This window comes from Anomaloglossus baeobatrachus, chromosome 6 (assembly GCF_048569485.1).
Source record: "Anomaloglossus baeobatrachus isolate aAnoBae1 chromosome 6, aAnoBae1.hap1, whole genome shotgun sequence".
Classification (NCBI taxonomy): domain Eukaryota; kingdom Metazoa; phylum Chordata; class Amphibia; order Anura; family Aromobatidae; genus Anomaloglossus; species Anomaloglossus baeobatrachus.
The window spans coordinates 5,421,337-5,440,833 of NC_134358.1; the positions used below are offsets into that span (position 1 = coordinate 5,421,337).

The 19,497-nt window shown below is 59.7% G+C and overlaps 1 protein-coding gene across 1 annotated transcript in view; it reads right to left on the minus strand.

Annotated features, from left to right (window-relative positions):
* ZC3H3 (zinc finger CCCH-type containing 3) overlaps positions 1 to 19,497 on the minus strand; it is a 236,009-nt gene that overhangs the window by 176,990 nt on the left and 39,522 nt on the right. Inside the window, 1 exon segment of the mRNA XM_075352670.1 lies at positions 2,265 to 2,406. Coding sequence (XP_075208785.1) covers positions 2,265 to 2,406 — 142 coding nt within the window.

Genomic DNA, 19,497 nt, shown 5'->3' on the forward strand with positions numbered 1-19,497 from the left:
TGCGGAGTAGATGAGGGTGGAGCAGACAGCGTGAGGACCGTGCGGAGTAGATGAGGGTGGAGCAGACAGCGTGAGGACCGTGCGGAGTAGATGAGGGTGGAGCAGACAGCGTGAGGACCGTGCGGTGTAGATGAGGGTGGAGCAGACAGCGTGAGGACCGTGTGGTGTAGATGAGGGTGGAGCAGACAGCGTGAGGACCGTGCGGAGTAGATGAGGGTGGAGCAGACAGCGTGAGGACCGTGCGGAGTAGATGAGGGTGGAGCAGACAGCGTGAGGACCGTGTGGTGTAGATTAGGGCGGAGGTGACAGCGTGAGGACCGTGCGGTGTAGATGAGGGCGGAGGTGACAGTGTGAGGACTGTGCGGTGTAGATGAGGGTGAAGGTGACAGCGTGAGGACCGTGCGGAGTAGATGAGGGTGGAGGTGACAGCGTGAGGACCGTGCGGAGTAGATGAGGGTGGAGCAGACAGTGTGAGGACCGTGCGGTGTAGATGAGGGTGGAGCAGACAGCGTGAGGATCGTGCGGTGTAGATGAGGGTGGAGCAGACAGCGTGAGGATCGTGCGGAGTAGATGAGGGCGGAGGTGACAGCGTGAGGATCGTGCGGAGTAGATGAGGGTGGAGCAGACAGCGTGAGGACCGTGCGGAGTAGATGAGGGTGGAGCAGACAGCGTGAGGATCGTGCGGTGTAGATGAGGGTGGAGCAGACAGCGTGAGGACCGAGTGGTGTAGATGAGGGTGGAGCAGACAGCGTGAGGACCGTGCGGAGTAGATGAGGGCGGAGGTGATAGCGTGAGGACCGTGCGGAGTAGATGAGGGTGGAGGTGACAGCGTGAGGATCGTGCGGAGTAGATGAGGGTGGAGGTGACAGCATGACGATCGTGCGGAGTAGATGAGGGCGGAGGTGACAGCGTGAGGACCGTGCGGTGTAGATGAGGGTGGAGGTGACAGCGTGAGGATCGTGCGGAGTAGATGAGGGTGGAACAGACAGTGTGAGGACCGTGCGGTGTAGATGAGGGTGGAGCAGACAGCGTGAGGATCGTGCGGTGTAGATGAGGGTGGAGCAGACAGCGTGAGGAACGTGCGGAGTAGATGAAAGCGGAGGTGACAGCGTGAGGACCGTGCGGAGTAGGTGAGGGCGGAGGTGACAGCGTGAGGACCGTGCGGTGTAGATGAGGGTGGAGCAGACAGCGTGAGGATCGTGCGGAGTAGATGAGGGTTGAGCAGACAGCGTGAGGACCGTGTGGTGTAGATGAGGGTGGAGGTGACAGCGTGAGGACCGTGTGGTGTAGATGAGGGTGGAGCAGACAGCGTGAGGACCGTGTGGTGTAGATGAGGGCGGAGGTGACAGCGTGAGGATCGTGCGGAGTAGATGAGGGTGGAGGTGACAGCATGACGATCGTGCGGAGTAGATGAGGGCGGAGGTGACAGCGTGAGGACCGTGCGGTGTAGATGAGGGTGGAGGTGACAGCGTGAGGATCGTGCGGAGTAGATGAGGGTGGAACAGACAGTGTGAGGACCGTGCGGTGTAGATGAGGGTGGAGCAGACAGCGTGAGGATCGTGCGGTGTAGATGAGGGTGGAGCAGACAGCGTGAGGAACGTGCGGAGTAGATGAAAGCGGAGGCGACAGCGTGAGGACCGTGCGGAGTAGGTGAGGGCGGAGGTGACAGCGTGAGGACCGTGCGGTGTAGATGAGGGTGGAGCAGACAGCGTGAGGATCGTGCGGAGTAGATGAGGGTTGAGCAGACAGCGTGAGGACCGTGTGGTGTAGATGAGGGTGGAGGTGACAGCGTGAGGACCGTGCGGTGTAGATGAGGGCGGAGGTGACAGCGTGAGGACCGTGCGGTGTAGATGAGGGTGGAGGTGACAGCGTGAGGACCGTGCGGTGTAGATGAGGGTAGAGGTGACAGCGTGAGGACCGTGCGGAGTAGATGAGGGTGGAGGTGACAGCGTGAGGACCGTGCGGAGTAGATGAGGGTGGAGGTGACAGCGTGAGGACCGTGCGGTGTAGATGAGGGTGGAGGTGACAGCGTGAGGACCGTGCGGTGTAGATGAGGGTGGAGGTGACAGCGTGAGGACCGTGCGGAGTAGATGAGGGCGGAGCAGACAGCGTGAGGACCGTGCGGTGTAGATGAGGGTGGAGGTGACAGCGTGAGGACCGTGCGGTGTGTAAACAGGAACACAACCCACACGTTCTATTGCTTCCATCCCACCTCTGCAGCATGCGGCTCACAGTCATACGCCCGTACACTGACCAGCACTTACCGAGTTCTCCAGTTCAGAGACGAGCTGAGCGGAGATAACGGAGACGTCACCAGAGGAGCTGCGCAGCTTCTTTTCACGATCCTGTATCGCGTCTTTATCACCCGGCTGGAGGAGGAGCTTCTCAGAGAGGAGGAGGATGATGCTGCGCAACGAGAAAAAGATGGAGGTGAGATGCTGCAGAAGAAAAACAATCCAAGTAATCCCGACAGCTGAGGACGCGCAGCACCATCCCCGACTGCTGAGGACGCGCAGCACCATCCCCAACTGCTGAGGACGCGCAGCACCATCCCCAACTGCTGAGGACGCGCAGCACCATCCCCGACTGCTGAGGACGCGCAGCACAATCCCCGACTGCTGAGGACGCGCAGCACAATCCCCGACTGCTGAGGACGCGCAGCACAATCCCCGACTGCTGAGGACGCGCAGCACCATCCCCGACTGCTGAGGACGCGCAGCACCATCCCCGACTGCTGAGGACGCGCAGCACCATCCCCGACTGCTGAGGACGCGCAGCACAATCCCCGACTGCTGAGGACGCGCAGCACAATCCCCGACTGCTGAGGACGCGCAGCACCATCCCCGACTGCTGAGGACGCGCAGCACAATCCCCGACTGCTGAGGACGCGCAGCACAATCCCCGACTGCTGAGGACGCGCAGCACAATCCCCGACTGCTGGGGACGTACAACACAATCCCCAACTGCTGGGGACGTACAACACAATCCCCGACTGCTGGGAGCTTCCCCTAGTGGTGACTGCAGACAGGATCTTATCTTGTATCTCTGTATACAGGGAGCTCCCCCTAGTGGTGGCTGCAGACAGGATCTTATCATGTATCTCTGTATACAGGGAGCTCCCCCTAGTGGTGGCTGCAGACAGGAGCTTATCAAGTATCTCTGTATACAGGGAGCTCCCCCTAGTGGTGGCTGCAGACAGGATCTTATCATGTATCTCTGTATACAGGGAGCTCCCTCTAGTGGTGGCTGCAGACAGGAGCTTATCATGTATCTCTGTATACAGGGAGCTCCCCCTAGTGGTGGCTGCAGACAGGAGCTTATCATATATCTCTGTATACAGGGAGCTCCCCCTAGTGGTGGCTGCAGACAGGATCTTATCATGTATCTCTGTATACAGGTAGCTCCCCCTAGTGGTGGCTGCACACAGAATCATCACGTTATTGTCTGTACAGTCGGTAAACAATGATAAATATAAATTAAGGCTAGGTTCGCACACTGCGTCTTTTTGACGCTGCGTTTTCGTGCGTTTTTGGCCGCTAAAAACGCACAAAAACGCACCTGCGTCGAAAAAACGCATAAAAAAACACATGCGTTTTTGCCGCGATTTGGTGCATTTTTGGCTGCGTTTTGCTGCGTTTTTTATCAGTGAACAAAAAAAAAAAAGGTCTGATGTCATTTCGTTCTTCAATGTGTTCTTCATTCTCCACTAGTGTATGCAGAAGAGCAGACAGCTGCAGAACTACAAGGCTCAGCATGCTCCATCCAGGACTGAATGCTTGAGGGAGAGTCAGGGGGAGCAGACCTACAAGGCTCAGCATCCTCCATCCAGGACTGTATGCAGGATTTCTTTGCCCCCCCAAACAAAAAAAATGACGTGGGCTTCGCCATATTTTTGTATGCTAGCCGGGTACAGCAGGCAGGTACGGGCTGCCCCCAACCCCCAGCTGCCTATTTGTACCCGGCTGGGAACCAAAAATATAGGGAAGCCCTTTTTTTTTTTAAATTATTTCATGAATTTCATAAAATAATTTTAAAAAAAAATGACGTGAGCTTCGCCCAATTTTTGAGTCCAGCCGGGTACAACTAGGCAGCTGGGGATTGGAATCCACAGTGCAGGGTGCCCATTCTTTCTGGGCACCCCCGCTGTGAATTGCAGTCCCGCAGCCACCCCAGAAAATGGCGCTTTCATAGAAGCGCCATCTTCTGGCGCTGTACCCAACTCTTCCAGCTGCCCTGATGCCGGGTGGCTCGCTGGGTAATAATGGGGTTAGGGCTAGCTGTATAGCTGGCCCTAAGCCCGAAATTCATGGTGTCACGCCAATATTAGACATGGTCACCATGAATTTCTAGTAAAGATAAAAAAAAACACAACACACAGAAAAATATTTTTATTAGAAATAAAACACAACACAATTAGTGACTCCATCTTTATTGAAATAAAAAAAAACCCTCCGCAGTAATCCTGGGTCAGGGTCCCGCGCCGTCCAATCCGGATCCAATATCATCTGATCGGTTTGCTGGAAGGCAAAGCGATCAGATGATGTGTCAGGATCAAGTGCCTGAATCCCATCACACATCAGCTGATTGTATAATCGGCTTTTATACAATCAGCTGATGCATCGGTGCAAAAAAAATAAAATAAATAAATAATACTCACTTATGTGCTGATTACCGGCAGCTGCTCCAGCGGAGTCTGATCCCGTCCGATCGCTGCAGCAGCTGCCGGTAATCAGGGATGAAGTCTCCTGACGCATCCGCTGATACCGGCCGGGCGCCCGCGTCACCGCGATACTTACGATCACCTGATGCGTCAGGTGACTGCATCAGGTGATCCATCGCCAGGTCCTGCATCCATCGGAGGTTTCCCGGCCGTCTGCACACAGCCGGAGCGGGGGTGGCGATACCGTGAGAGGAGATGGCAGCGGGCATGGCACCGGGAGTCTGCAGACAGGTGAGTATAACTTTTTTTTTTTTTTTTTCTACTGTTAACTTTTGTTTTCGCAGCCGCTTCCACCTCCTGCCCAGACATGGCGCCGCACGGCAGCATACATGCACAGGACGGGAGGTGGACGCGGCGGTGACTGTACCGGGAGGATTCACGCTTCTGTATATACTGACAGAAGGAATCCTCTTCCTGTACACGTCACTTTACTACCCACCTCCTGCGTTTATAGCTGCGTTTTTGGTCTTAGAAACGCACCAAAACGCAGCTATTTGCCTTTCTCATTGCGTCTTTCAACATCCCATTGAACTCAATGGATGAAAAGCGCAGTGAAAAACGCGGGAATAATTGACATGCTGCGTTTTTGTGGCACCACAAAAACGCAGCTGAAAAAAAAACCAGATGTGTGCGGACAGCAAAAATGAAAACTCATAGACTTTGCTGGGGAAGCAAAGTCATGCAGTTTTGAGGCCAAAAACGCACCCGAAAAACGTGCAAAAATGCCGCGAAAAAACGCACTGTGCGCACATAGCCTTACTCAATTTTGGACCTGAATACAAGTTGGAAATCTGCTTTGAAGGGCGTCTGTCAGTAATCGCCACCTTTCCATACTGTATATTTGGGCATGCAGCCCTTTAACATGTAAATCCATTGACCCCATCAGATCTGGTAATCTGTGTCTTCCCATATGCTAATATAGAGTTCGGTGCTCTGGGCGTGGCATTTTGCCTCCAGAGACAGTGCCTCCAGTGGTTGTTTCCACTCCTAGCACCGGTCTTTATCTTCTTTGTTGGCTCAGTATCTGATCGCCTGCCTGACGTCACACAGACAGCTGTCAATCAAGTGCTCAGGGACGCCCAGAGCACTAAACACCTTAGTTACAAATTGTGAATGCAGCAACAGATATAAGAGGTAAAGGTGTCGTAGGATTGACATTTCTTAGCGCTGCAGGCCCAGACGCGCGGCTGGAAAGGGCTGATGTAACTGACAGATGACTGTATGGTTTTGTCTCACATGGAGGGACGGGCTTATACCTTATCCCGGAGGATATGTTGTCTGTACAGGACGTAGTTACATGCATCCCGGCGTCGTCACCATCACGTCCCCCATTTTACTCCTCCTCCAGCAGCAGCTTCACTACGGCCAGCACTCGCTCACAGCCAACACCTCCTTTATATAGAAGTATCCGATCATCCATCAGCCCAGCGGCCGCGGATATTTATACAGTGCTATGTGTCTTTATTGCGGTGGACGGTTACTTTCTGGCCCGGTGCCTATTCCAGTCCTAAAACTTCCTGATGCATCTGATCTATGTGGCTCGGATACTGAAGATGCTGGTCAGTGAGCCAGAGGGGGCGCTAGAGTACACCTGCGGGGGGAGAGCAGCCCGCCCGCGGGGGGAGAGCACCACACTCGCGGGGAGTCCAGCACGATCATGAGAAGAGCAGCCCCCGCCCGCGGGGAGAGCAGCATGACCGGAGTGGCAGCGGCTCCATTCATTTTGTCCCTGTATTTGGGGCCACATCTTCCCCCGCCCTCTGGTCGGCACGTTCTGGCAGTGAGTGGCAGCGGTTCCTTTCATTTTGACCCAGTTTGTCCCCCGCCCCCCGGTCGGCATGTTCTGGCAGTGAGAGGCAGCGGTTCCTTTCACTTTGTCCCTGTTTGTCCCCCGCCCCCCGGTCGGCACGTTCTGGCAGTGAGTGGCAGCGGCTCCTTTCATTTTGACCCAGTTTGTCCCCCGCCCCCCGGTCGGCACGTTCTGGCAGTGAGAGGCAGCGGTTCCTTTCACTTTGTCCCTGTTTGTCCCCCGCCCCCCCGGTCGGCACGTTCTGGCAGTGAGAGGCAGCGGTTCCTTTCACTTTGTCCCTGTTTGTCCCCCGCCCCCCGGTCGGCACGTTCTGGCAGTGAGAGGCAGCGGTTCCTTTCACTTTGTCCCCGTTTGTCCCCCGCCCCCCGGTCGGCACGTTCTGGCAGTGAGTGGCAGCGGTTCCTTTCATTTTGTCCCTGTTTGTCCCCCGCCCTCCGGTCGGCACGTTCTGGTAGTGAGTGGCAGCGGCTCCTTTCATTTTGTCCCTGTATTTGGGGCCACACTCCCCCGCCCTCCGGTCGGCACGTTCTGGTAGTGAGTGGCAGCGGTTCCTTTCATTTTGACCCAGTTTGTCCCCCGCCCCCCGGTCGCCACGTTCTGGCAGTGAGTGGCAGCGGCTCCTTTCATTTTGTCCCTGTATTTGGGGCCACACTCCCCCCGCCCTCCGGTCGGCACGTTCTGGTAGTGAGTGTCAGCGGTTCCTTTCATTTTGACCCAGTTTGTCCCCCGCCCCCCGGTCGGCACCTTCTGGCAGTGAGTGGCAGCGGTTCCTTTCATTTTGTCCCTGTTTGTCCCCCGCCCCCCGGTCGGCACGTTCTGGCAGTGAGTGGCAGCGGCTCCTTTCATTTTGTCCCTGTATTTGGGGTCACATCTCCCCCCGCCCTCCGGTCGGCACGTTCTGGTAGTGAGTGGCAGCGGTTCCTTTCATTTTGTCCCTGCATTTGGGGCCACACTCCCCCGCCCTCCGATCGGCACGTTCTGGCAGTGAGTGGCAGCGGCTCCTTTCATTTTGTCGCCATGCTCGGCACTGAATAAAGGAACAAATTCATCTTTGACAAACATTTACCGATTATCAAATCACAATGGCGGAGCGCAGACAGGGGCAATAAGTCACTGTAAGCGGGGATCCGGCTGCCGTGTGACACGTCTGGGTAGCCCGCCGATGACTAATAGCCGCTGTCAAAGCTGCGAGTACCGGGGGCTTCTTGTGACTGTTCTCAGCTACCTGGCGTTTAATGACAATACAGCCGGTGGCACGAGGGGCCCACGTCGCCCCCCGCGCCGACTGTCACAGGCCTATTAGGGGGAAGATGGAGATCCTACTCCTACTAGACTCACTCAACCAGCAGCAGCACTCCGGGCTTCTCTAATTATCCTCCCCGGGCCATCCATCCCCGGCTGACACTTATCCACGAGGCACGCAGCGCACTCGCAGGGCTCGTCCTCACACCTGTCCCATCCCCGGCTGACACTTATCCATGCGGCACGCGGCGAGCTCGCAGGACGCGTCCTCACACCTGTCCCAACCCCGGCTGACACTTATCCACACGCCGAGCTCGCAGGACGCGTCCTCACACCTGTCCCATCCCCGGCTAACACTTTTCCACGAGGCGAGCTCGCAGGACTCGTCCTGACACCTGTCCCATCCCCAGCTGACACTTTTCCACGCGGCTAGCTCACAGGACGCGTCCTCACACCTGTCCCATCCCCGGCTGACACTTTTCCACGCAGCTAGCTCACAGGACGCGTCCTCACACCTGTCCCATCCCCGGCTGACAGTTATCCACGCGGCTAGCTCGCAGGACTAGCCCTCACACCTGTCCCATCCCCGGCTGACACTTATCCACAAGACACGCAGCTAGCTCGCAGGACTCGTCCTCACACCTGTCCCATCCCCGACTGACACTTATTCACGAGACACGCAGCGAGCTCGCAGGACTCGTCCTCACACCTGTCCCATCCCCGGCTGACACTTTTCCACACGGCGAGCTCGCAGGACGCATCCTCACACCTGTCCCATCCCCGGCTGACACTTATCCACGCGGCTAGCTCGCAGGACGCATCCTCACACCTGTCCCATCACCGGCTGACATTTATCCACGCGGCTGGCTCACAGGACTCGTCCTCAAACCTGTCCCATCCCCGGCTGACACTTTTCCATGCGGCGAGCTCGCAGGACGCGTCCTCACACCTGTCCCATCCCCGGCTGACATTTATCCACGCAGCTAGCTCACAGGACGCGTCCTCACACCTGTCCCATCCCCGGCTGACACTTATCCACGCGGCTAGCTCGCAGGACTCGTCCTCACACCTGTCCCATCCCCGGCTGACACTTTTCCACACGGCGATCTCGCAGGACGCATCCTCACACCTGTCCCATCCCCGGCTGACACTTATCCACGCGGCTAGCTCGCAGGACGCATCCTCACACCTGTCCAATCACCGGCTGACATTTATCCACGCGGCTAGCTCACAGGACTCGTCCTCAAACCTGTCCCATCCCCGGCTGACACTTTTCCATGCGGCGAGCTCGCAGGACGCGTCCTCACACCTGTCCCATCCCCGGCTGACATTTATCCACGCAGCTAGCTCACAGGACGCGTCCTCACACCTGTCCCATCCCCGGCTGACACTTATCCACGCGGCTAGCTCGCAGGACTAGTCCTCACACCTGTCCCAACCCCGGCTGACACTTATGCACGCGGCGAGCTCGCAGGACGCATCCTCACACCTGTCCCATCCCCGGCTGACACTTATCCACGCGGCTAGCTCACAGGACTCGTCCTCACACCTGTCCCATCCCCGGCTGACACTTTTCCACGCGGCGAGCTCGCAGGACGCGTCCTCACACCTGTCCCATCCCCGGCTGACATTTATCCACGCAGCTAGCTCACAGGACGCGTCCTCACACCTGTCCCATCCCCGGCTGACACTTATCCACGCGGCTAGCTCGCAGGACTAGTCCTCACACCTGTCCCATCCCCGGCTGACACTTATCCATGCGGTGAGCTCGCAGGACGCGTCCCCACACCTGTCCTATCCCCGGCTGACACTTATACACGCGGCGAGCTCGCAGGACGCGTCCTCACACCTGTCCCATCCCCGACTGACACTTATTCACGAGACACGCGGCTAGCTCGCAGGACACGTCCTCACACCTGTCCCATCCCCGGCTGACAGTTATCCACGAGGCTAGCTCGCAGGACGCGTCCTCACACCTGTCCCATCCCCGACTGACACTTTTTCACGAGACACGCAGCTAGCTCGCAGGACTAGTCCTCACACCTGTCCCATCCCCGGCTGACACTTATTCACGAGACACGCAGCGAGCTCGCAGGACTCGTCCTCACACCTGTCCCATCCCCGGCTGACACTTATCCACGCGGCTAGCTCGCAGGACTCGTCCTCACACCTGTCCCATCCCCGGCTGACACTTATCCACGCGGTGAGCTCGCAGGACGCGTCCTCACACCTGTCCCATCCCCGGCTGACACTTTTCCACACGGCGAGCTCGCAGGACGCGTCCTCACACCTGTCCCATCCCCGGCTGACATTTATCCACGCAGCTAGCTCACAGGACGCGTCCTCACACCTGTCCCATCCCCGGCTGACACTTATCCACGCGGCTAGCTCGCAGGACTAGTCCTCACACCTGTCCCATCCCCGGCTGACACTTATTCACGAGACACGCAGCGAGCTCGCAGGACGCGTCCTCACACCTGTCCCATCCCTGGCTGACACTTATCCACGCAGCTAGCTCGCAGGACGCGTCCTCACACCTGTCCCATCCCCGGCTGACACTTATCCATGAGGTACGTAGCGCACTCGCAGGACTCGTCCTCACACCTGTCCCATCCCCGGCTGACACTTATCCACGAGGCGAGCTCGCAGGACGCGTCCTCACACCTGTCCCATCCCCGACTGACACTTATTCACGAGACACGCGGCTAGCTCGCAGGACACGTCCTCACACCTGTCCCATCCCCGGCTGACACTTATCCACGCGGTGAGCTCGCAGGACTCGTCCTCACACCTGTCCCATCCCCGACTGACACGAATTCACGAGACACGCAGCTAGCTCGCAGGACTAGTCCTCACACCTGTCCCATCCCCGGCTGACACTTATCCACGCGGCTAGCTCACAGGACTCGTCCTCACACCTGTCCCATCCCCGACTGACACTTATTCACGAGACACGCAGCGAGCTCGCAGGACTCGTCCTCACACCTGTCCCATCCCCGGCTGACACTTATCCACGCGGCTAGCTCGCAGGACTCGTCCTCACACCTGTCCCATCCCCGGCTGACACTTATCCACGCGGTGAGCTCGCAGGACGCGTCCTCACACCTGTCCCATCCCCGGCTGACACTTTTCCACACGGCGAGCTCGCAGGACGCGTCCTCACACCTGTCCCATCCCCGGCTGACACTTTTCCACGCGGCTAGCTCACAGGACTCGTCCTCACACCTGTCCCATCCCCGGCTGACACTTATCCACGCGGCTAGCCCGCAGGACGCATCCTCACACCTGTCCCATCCCCGGCTGACACTTATCCACGCGGTGAGCTCGCAGGACTCGTCCTCACACCTGTCCCATCCCCGGCTAACACTTATCCACGCGGCTAGCTCGCAGGACGCATCCTCACACCTGTCCCATCCCCGGCTGACACTTATCCACGAGGCGAGCTCGCAGGACGCGTCCTCACACCTGTCCCATCCCCGGCTGACACTTATCCACGAGACACGCAGCGAGCTCGCAGGACACATCCTCACACCTGTCCCATCCCCGGCTGACACTTATCCACGAGGCTAGCTCGCAGGACTCGTCACACCTGTCCCATCCCCGGCTGACACTTATCCACACGGCTAGCTCGCAGGACGCGTCCTCACACCTGTCCCATCCCCGGCTAACACTTATCCACGTGGCTAGCTCGCAGGACGCGTCCTCACACCTGTCCCATCCCCGGCTGACACTTATCCACGAGGCTAGCTCGCAGGACTCGTCCTCACACCTGTCCCATCCCCGGCTGACACTTATCCACACGGCTAGCTCGCAGGACTCGTCCTCACACCTGTCCCTTCCCCGGCTGACACTTATCCATGAGGTACGTAGCGCACTCGCAGGACTCGTCCTCACACCTGTCCCATCCCCGGCTGACACTTATACACGCGGCGAGCTCGCAGGACGCGTCCTCACACCTGTCCCATCCCCGGCTGACACTTATCCACGAGACACGCAGCGAGCTCGCAGGACTCATCCTCACACCTGTCCCATCCCCGGCTGACACTTATCCACGAGGTACGTAGCGCACTCGCAGGACGCGTCTTCACACCTGTCCCATCCCCGGCTGACACTTATCCACGAGGCGAGCTCGCAGGACTCGTCCTGACACCTGTCCCATCCCTGGCTGACACTTATCCACGCGGCGAGCTCGCAGGACGCGTCCTCACACCTGTCCCATCCCCGGCTGACATTTATCCACGCGGCTAGCTCGCAGGACGCGTCCTCACACCTGTCCCATCCCCGGCTGACACTTATCCACGCGGTGAGCTCGCAGGACTCGTCCTCACACCTGTCCCTTTCCCGGCTGACACTTATCCACGAGACACGAAGCGAGCTCGCAGGACTCGTCCTCACACCTGTCCCATCCCCGACTGACACTTATCCACGAGACACGAAGCGAGCTCGCAGGACTCGTCCTCACACCTGTCCCATCCCCGGCTAACACTTATCCACGCGGCTAGCTCGCAGGACGCATCCTCACACCTGTCCCATCCCCGGCTGACACTTATCCACGAGGCGAGCTCGCAGGACGCGTCCTCACACCTGTCCCATCCCCGGCTGACACTTATCCACGAGACACGCAGCGAGCTCGCAGGACTCATCCTCACACCTGTCCTATCCCCGGCTGACACTTATACACGCGGCGAGCTCGCAGGACGCGTCCTCACACCTGTCCCATCCCCGGCTGACACTTATCCACGAGGTACGTAGTGCACTCGCAGGACGCGTCCTCACACCTGTCCCATCCCCGGCTGACACTTATCCACGCGGCGAGCTCGCAGGACGCGTCCTCACACCTGTCCCATCCCCGGCTGACATTTATCCACGCGGCTAGCTCGCAGGACGCGTCCTCACACCTGTCCCATCCCCGGCTGACACTTATCCACGCGGTGAGCTCGCAGGACTCGTCCTCACACCTGTCCCTTTCCCGGCTGACACTTATCCACGAGACACGAAGCGAGCTCGCAGGACTCGTCCTCACACCTGTCCCATCCCCGACTGACACTTATCCACGAGACACGAAGCGAGCTCGCAGGACTCGTCCTCACACCTGTCCCATCCCCGGCTGACACTTATCCACGCGGCTAGCTCGCAGGACGCGTCCTCACACCTGTCCCATCCCCGGCTGACACTTATCCACGCAGCGAGCTCGCAGGACTCGTCCTCTCACCTGTCCCATCCCCGGCTGACACTTATCCACGAGGCGAGCTCGCAGGACACGTCCTCACACCTGTCCCATCCCCGGCTGACACTTATCCACGCGACTAGCTCGCAGGACTCGTCCTCACACCTGTCCCATCCCCGGCTGACACTTATCCACGCGGCGAGCTCGCAGGACTCGTCCTGACACCTGTCCCATCCCTGGCTGACACTTATCCACGCGGCGAGCTCGCAGGATGCGTCCTCACACCCGTCCCATCCCCGGCTGACATTTATCCACGCGGCTAGCTCGCAGGACGCGTCCTCACACCTGTCCCATCCCCGGCTGACACTTATCCACGCGGTGAGCTCGCAGGACGCGTCCTCACACCTGTCCCATCCCTGGCTGACACTTATCCACGCGGTGAGCTCGCAGGACGCGTCCTCACACCTGTCCCATCCCCGGCTGACACTTATCCACGCGGTGAGCTCGCAGGACTCGTCCTCACACCTGTCCCTTTCCCGGCTGACACTTATCCACGAGACACGAAGCGAGCTCGCAGGACTCGTCCTCACACCTGTCCCATCCCCGGCTGACACTTATCCACGCGGTGAGCTCGCAGGACTCGTTCTCACACCTGTCCCATCCCCGGCTGACATTTATCCACGCGGCTAGCTCGCAGGACTCGTCCTCGCACCTGTCCCATCCCCGGCTGACACTTATCCACGCGGCGAGCTCGCAGGACGCGTTCTCACACCTGTCCCATCCCCGGCTGACACTTATCCACGCGGCTAGATCGCAGGACACGTCCTCACACCTGTCCCATCCCCGGCTGACACTTATCCACGAGGCGAGCTCGCATGACGCATCCTCACACCTGTCCCATCCCCGGATTGACACTTATCCACGCGGCTAGGTCGCAGGACGCGTCCTCACACCTGTCCAATCCCCGGCTGACACTTATACATGCGGCTAGCTCGCAGGACTCGTCCTCACACCTGTCCCATCCCCGGCTGACACTTATCCACGAGGCGAGCTCGCAGGACGCGTTCTCACACCTGTCCCATCCCCGGCTGACACTTATCCACGCGGCTAGGTCGCAGGACGCGTCCTCACACCTGTCCCATCCCCGGCTGACACTTATCCACGAGGCGAGCTCGCAGGACGCGTTCTCACACCTGTCCCATCCCCGGCTGACACTTATCCACGCGGCTAGGTCGCAGGACGCGTCCTCACACCTGTCCCATCCCCGGCTGACACTTATCCACGAGGCGAGCTCGCAGGACGCGTTCTCACACCTGTCCCATCCCCGGCTGACACTTATCCACACGGCTAGATCGCAGGACTCATCCTCACACCTGTCCCATCCCCGGCTGACACTTATCCACACGGCTAGATCGCAGGACTCATCCTCACACCTGTCCCATCCCGGCTGACACCTGAACCTAAATTTATGGCTGTGAGCTGCAATACAAGACAGAACCAGATGCCACAAGGGGGCGCTAGAAACCAGCAGCCCAGGCCTCTAATGCTAGACAACCCCTTCAAAGTGTTTATTTAAAGGGGAAGTGTTATAAATATCAACAGGATATCCCCCTTCACTGATCACAAACAGAGGGCTCTTAAATATAGCCTCCTATGATATTCTGCAACTCTGTCACCACACGGCACCTTCAGGTCCAGGGTCTCTGTCCGCCATCCGCGGGGCAGGCTGTCTGTCCGCCCTCCCATCATCCGCTCCGCGGGGCAGGCTGTCTGTCCGCCCTCCCATCATCCGCTCCGCGGGGCAGGCTGTCTGTCCGCCCTCCCATCATCCGCTCCGCGGGGCAGGCTGTCTGTCCGCCCTCCCATGCATGATCCGCTCCGCGGGGCAGGCTGTCTGTCCGCCCTCCCATGCATGATCCGCTCCGCGGGGCAGGCTGTCTGTCCGCCCTCCAATGATCCGCTCCGCGGGGCAGGCTGTCCGTCCGCCCTCCAATGATCCGCTCCGCGGGGCAGGCTGTCCATCCGCGCTCCCATGATCCGCTCCGCGGGGCAGGCTGTCCGTCCGCGCTCCCATGTACTGCTCCGCGGGGCAGGCTGTCCGTCCTCCCATGATCCGCTCCGCGGGGCAGGCTGTCCGTCCTCCCATGATCCGCTCCGCGGGGCAGGCTGTCCGCCCTCCCATGATCCGCTCCGCTGGGCAGGCTGTCCGCCCTCCCATGATCCGCTCCGTGGGGCAAGCTGTTTGCACTCCCATGATCCGCTCCGCGGGGCAGGCTGTCCGCGCTCCCATGATCCGCTCCGCGGGGCAGGCTGTCCGCGCTCCCATAATCCGCTCCGCGGAGCAGGCTGCTGTCCGTGGTGTAAAGCGTCACTAATGTGCGCAGCTAATGAGCGGCAGATGGAGGCGAGGGGCCGCACACAATGACAGAGTTAAGCGAGATCCGCGTCCATAGATAATTGTACGGGGATGAGGAGAAGACGAGACGTGCAGCCATCGCTCCGCTTCCGATCAGCGTCTCATTAGACACCGCAGTGGAGACAGTACGCTGCCGCGTAGCCGGCAATTACCGAGTAATGTCACCGCGTTGGGGCGACCGATGGGGGAGGGAAAACGGTAAAACTTGTGAATTTGACAAGTTATTCGGAGTCTGGCTTGGCAGCGTTTGATACATTTTGCTTTCGCCCTCGCCGGCGGTCAGGTAATAAATCTTCATATTGACAGCCCGGCGGGGAGTGTATGGAGTCTGAGCGGAGAGAGGTGCTGAACCCGCCTGCAAGGAAGCGGGAGCTATGTGCGTGATGGACGAGGCTCCTGATGGGGACAGATGGAAGACGCAAGAAGAAAAGCGGGGGGCTGCCATGACCTCAGGAGACCTCCATGTGAGGAGGACCGGGGCCGCTGCAGTCTCCACACGTCTCCGGTAATCTGGACCGGGTGGTGGTGGCTACACACCGGCCATGTCTCTATTACTAGTCCGGACCAGGCGGTGGCTACAATCCGGCTGTAACTCTGGTACTGATTTGGACCTGGCACTGGCAGCTGGGTCTCTGGTAGTAATCTGGACCGAGCACCGGCAGCTGGGTCTCTGGTAGTAATCTGGACCTGGCACTGGCAGCTGGGTCTCTGGTAGTAATCTGGATCGGGCACTGGCAGCTGGGTCTCTGGTAGTAATCTGGACCGGGCACTGGCAGCTGGGTCTCTGGTAGTAATCTGGACCGGGCACTGGCAGCTGGGTCTCTGGTAGTAATCTGGACCGGGCATTGGCAGCTGGGTCTCTGGTAGTAATCTGGACCGGGCACCGGCAGCTGGGTCTCTGGTAGTAATCTGGACCGGGCACCGGCAGCTGAGCTGGGTCTCTGGTAGTAATCTGGACCGGGTGGCAGCTGGGTCTCTGGTAGTAATCTGGACCGGGCACTGGCGGCTGGGTCTCTGGTAGTAATCTGGTCCGGGCACCGGCGGCTGGGTCTCTGATAGTAATCTGGACCGGGCACCGGCGGCTGGGTCTCTGATAGTAATCTGGACCGGGGACCGGCAGCTGGGTCTCTGGTAGTAATCTGGACCTGGCACTGGCAGCTGGGTCTCTGGTAGTAATCTGGACCGGGCACCGGCAGCTGGGTCTCTGGTAGTAATCTGGACAGGGCACTGGCAGCTGGGTCTCTGGTCGTAATCTGGACCGGGCACCGGCGGCTGGGTCTCTGGTAGTAATCTGGACCGGGCACCGGCGGCTGGGTCTCTGATAGTAATCTGGACCGGGCACCGGTGGCTGCGTCTCTGGTAGTATTCTGGACCGGGGACCGGCAGCTGGGTCTCTGGTAGTAATCTGGACCTGGCACTGGCAGCTGGGTCTCTGGTAGTAATCTGGACCGGGCACTGGCAGCTGGGTCTCTGGTAGTAATCTGGACCGGGCACTGGCAGCTGGGTCTCTGGTAGTAATCTGGACCGGGCACTGGCAGCTGGGTCTCTGGTAGTAATCTGGACCGGGCACTGGCAGCTGGGTCTCTGGTAGTAATCTGGACCGGGTGGCGGCTGCAGTGCAGACGCATTTGCTGACACTAAACGGTGAAAGGAGCCACTCAGATGACGCTTTTGGTGGTGGATTCCTCTTAGGACGCCCATTTCTCATAGGTTCTTGGGGCAGGTTCTCCTTGTGGAAAGTCTTACAGGGAAGGATCCCAGGAATCCATAGATCTCTGCTCCCTGCAGGAGGATAACACCTCTGTGGCGCCACCTACAGATGGCTTCCATTATGGAGCAGAGCAGGGGCTGATACTGCTCACAGCAGGGTCCATCACCAGCAATACTAATATTACATGGATATAGAAAACCAAAAGTCATCAACACAAGCGGGAAGCGCGCCCTTCCATCATAGGACGCGGCTCAGCGAGAGCCCACGCACAGTGCCGGGACCGGAAACCCAACCGTCTATCCAATGGAATAACGCCATAATCAGGCAGGAGCAGTGCATGCTGGGAAGGGATGTTCAGCACCTATAGTACTTGCAGAATACTGATGAAGGACCACCCACTTTAGGGTGAATGCAAAGTACACAGCAGCAGCAGGGCTGGACAGATACCAGGCCCATTACACTGATCTGTGCACCAAAAGCAGAAGACACAACCCAGAATATGTCTATTCACTGACAGCAAGAGATACACAAAGTCTTTTCTAGAGTGACACGAGAGGCGCAGTCCCCCCCCAGCACCCGCAGTGCTGGGACCCCCATTATGATCCACTCTGTACAACGTGCTGCCTTTTATAAGAGGGATGACGGGGGGCCGGGGCCGCGGGCTGGTACGAGAGATCTGCAGAAGGGGGCACAGGACATCAGAAATCTGCAGGAGGGGGCACAGGACAGCAGAGGTCTGCAGGAGGGGGCACAGGACAGCAGAGGTCTGCAGGAGGGGGCACAGGACAGCAGAGGTCTGCAGGAGGGGGCACAGGACAGCAGAGGTCTGCAGGAGGGGGCACAGGACAGCAGAGGTCTGCAGGAGGGGGCACAGGACAGCAGAGGTCTGCAGGAGGGGGCACAGGACAGCAGAGGTCTGCAGGAGGGGGCACAGGACAGCAGAGGTCTGCAGGAGGGGGCACGGGACAGCAGAGGTCTGCAGGAGGGGGCACGGGACAGCAGAGGTGTGCAGGAGGGGGCACGGGACAGCAGAGGTGTGCAGGAGGGGGCACGGGACAGCAGAGGTGTGCAGGAGGGGGCACGGGACAGCAGAGGTGTGCAGGAGGGGGCACGGGACAGCAGAGGTCTGCAGGAGGGGGCACGGGACAGCAGAGGTCTGCAGGAGGGGGCACGGGACAGCAGAGGTCTGCAGGAGGGGGCACGGGACAGCAGAGGTCTGCAGGAGGGGGCACAGGACAGCAGAGGTCTGCAGGAGGGGGCACAGGACAGCCGAGGTCTGCAGGAGGGGGCACAGGACAGCAGAGGTCTGCAGGAGGGGGCACAGGACAGCAGAGGTGTGCAGGAGGGGGCACAGGACAGCAGAGGTGTGCAGGAGGGGGCACAGGACAGCAGAGGTGTGCAGGAGGGGGCACAGGACAGCAGAAATCTGCAGCAGGGGGCACAAAACAGCAGAGTTCTGCAGGAGGGGGCACGGGACAGCAGAGGTCTGCAGGAGGGGGCACGGGACAGCAGAGGTGTGCAGGAGGGGGCACGGGACAGCAGAGGTGTGCAGGAGGGGGCACGGGACAGCAGAGGTGTGCAGGAGGGGGCACGGGACAGCAGAGGTGTGCAGGAGGGGGCACGGGACAGCAGAGGTGTGCAGGAGGGGGCACGGGACAGCAGAGGTGTGCAGGAGGGGGCACGGGACAGCAGAGGTGTGCAGGAGGGGGCACGGGACAGCAGAGGTGTGCAGGAGGGGGCACGGGACAGCAGAGGTGTGCAGGAGGGGGCACGGGACAGCAGAGGTGTGCAGGAGGGGGCACGGGACAGCAGAGGTGTGCAGGAGGGGGCACGGGACAGCAGAGGTGTGCAGGAGGGGGCACGGGACAGCAGAGGTCTGCAGGAGGGGGCACGGGACAGCAGAGGTCTGCAGGAGGGGGCACGGGACAGCAGAGGTCTGCAGGAGGGGGCACGGGACAGCAGAGGTCTGCAGGAGGGGGCACGGGACAGCAGAGGTCTGCAGGAGGGGGCACGGGACAGCAGAGGTCTGCAGGAGGGGGCACGGGACAGCAGAGGTGTGCAGGAGGGGGCACGGGACAGCAGAGGTGTGCAGGAGGGGGCACGGGACAGCAGAGGTGTGCAGGAGGGGGCACAGGACAGCAGAGGTCTGCAGGAGGGGGCACGGGACAGCAGAGGTCTGCAGGAGGGGGCACGGGACAGCAGAGGTCTGCAGGAGGGGGCACGGGACAGCAGAGGTCTGCAGGAGGGGGCACGGGACAGCAGAGGTCTGCAGGAGGGGGCACAGGACAGCAGAGGTGTGCAGGAGGGGGCACAGGACAGCAGAGGTGTGCAGGAGGGGGCACAGGACAGCAGAGGTGTGCAGGAGGGGGCACAGGACAGCAGAGGTGTGCAGGAGGGGGCACAGGACAGCAGAGGTGTGCAGGAGGGGGCA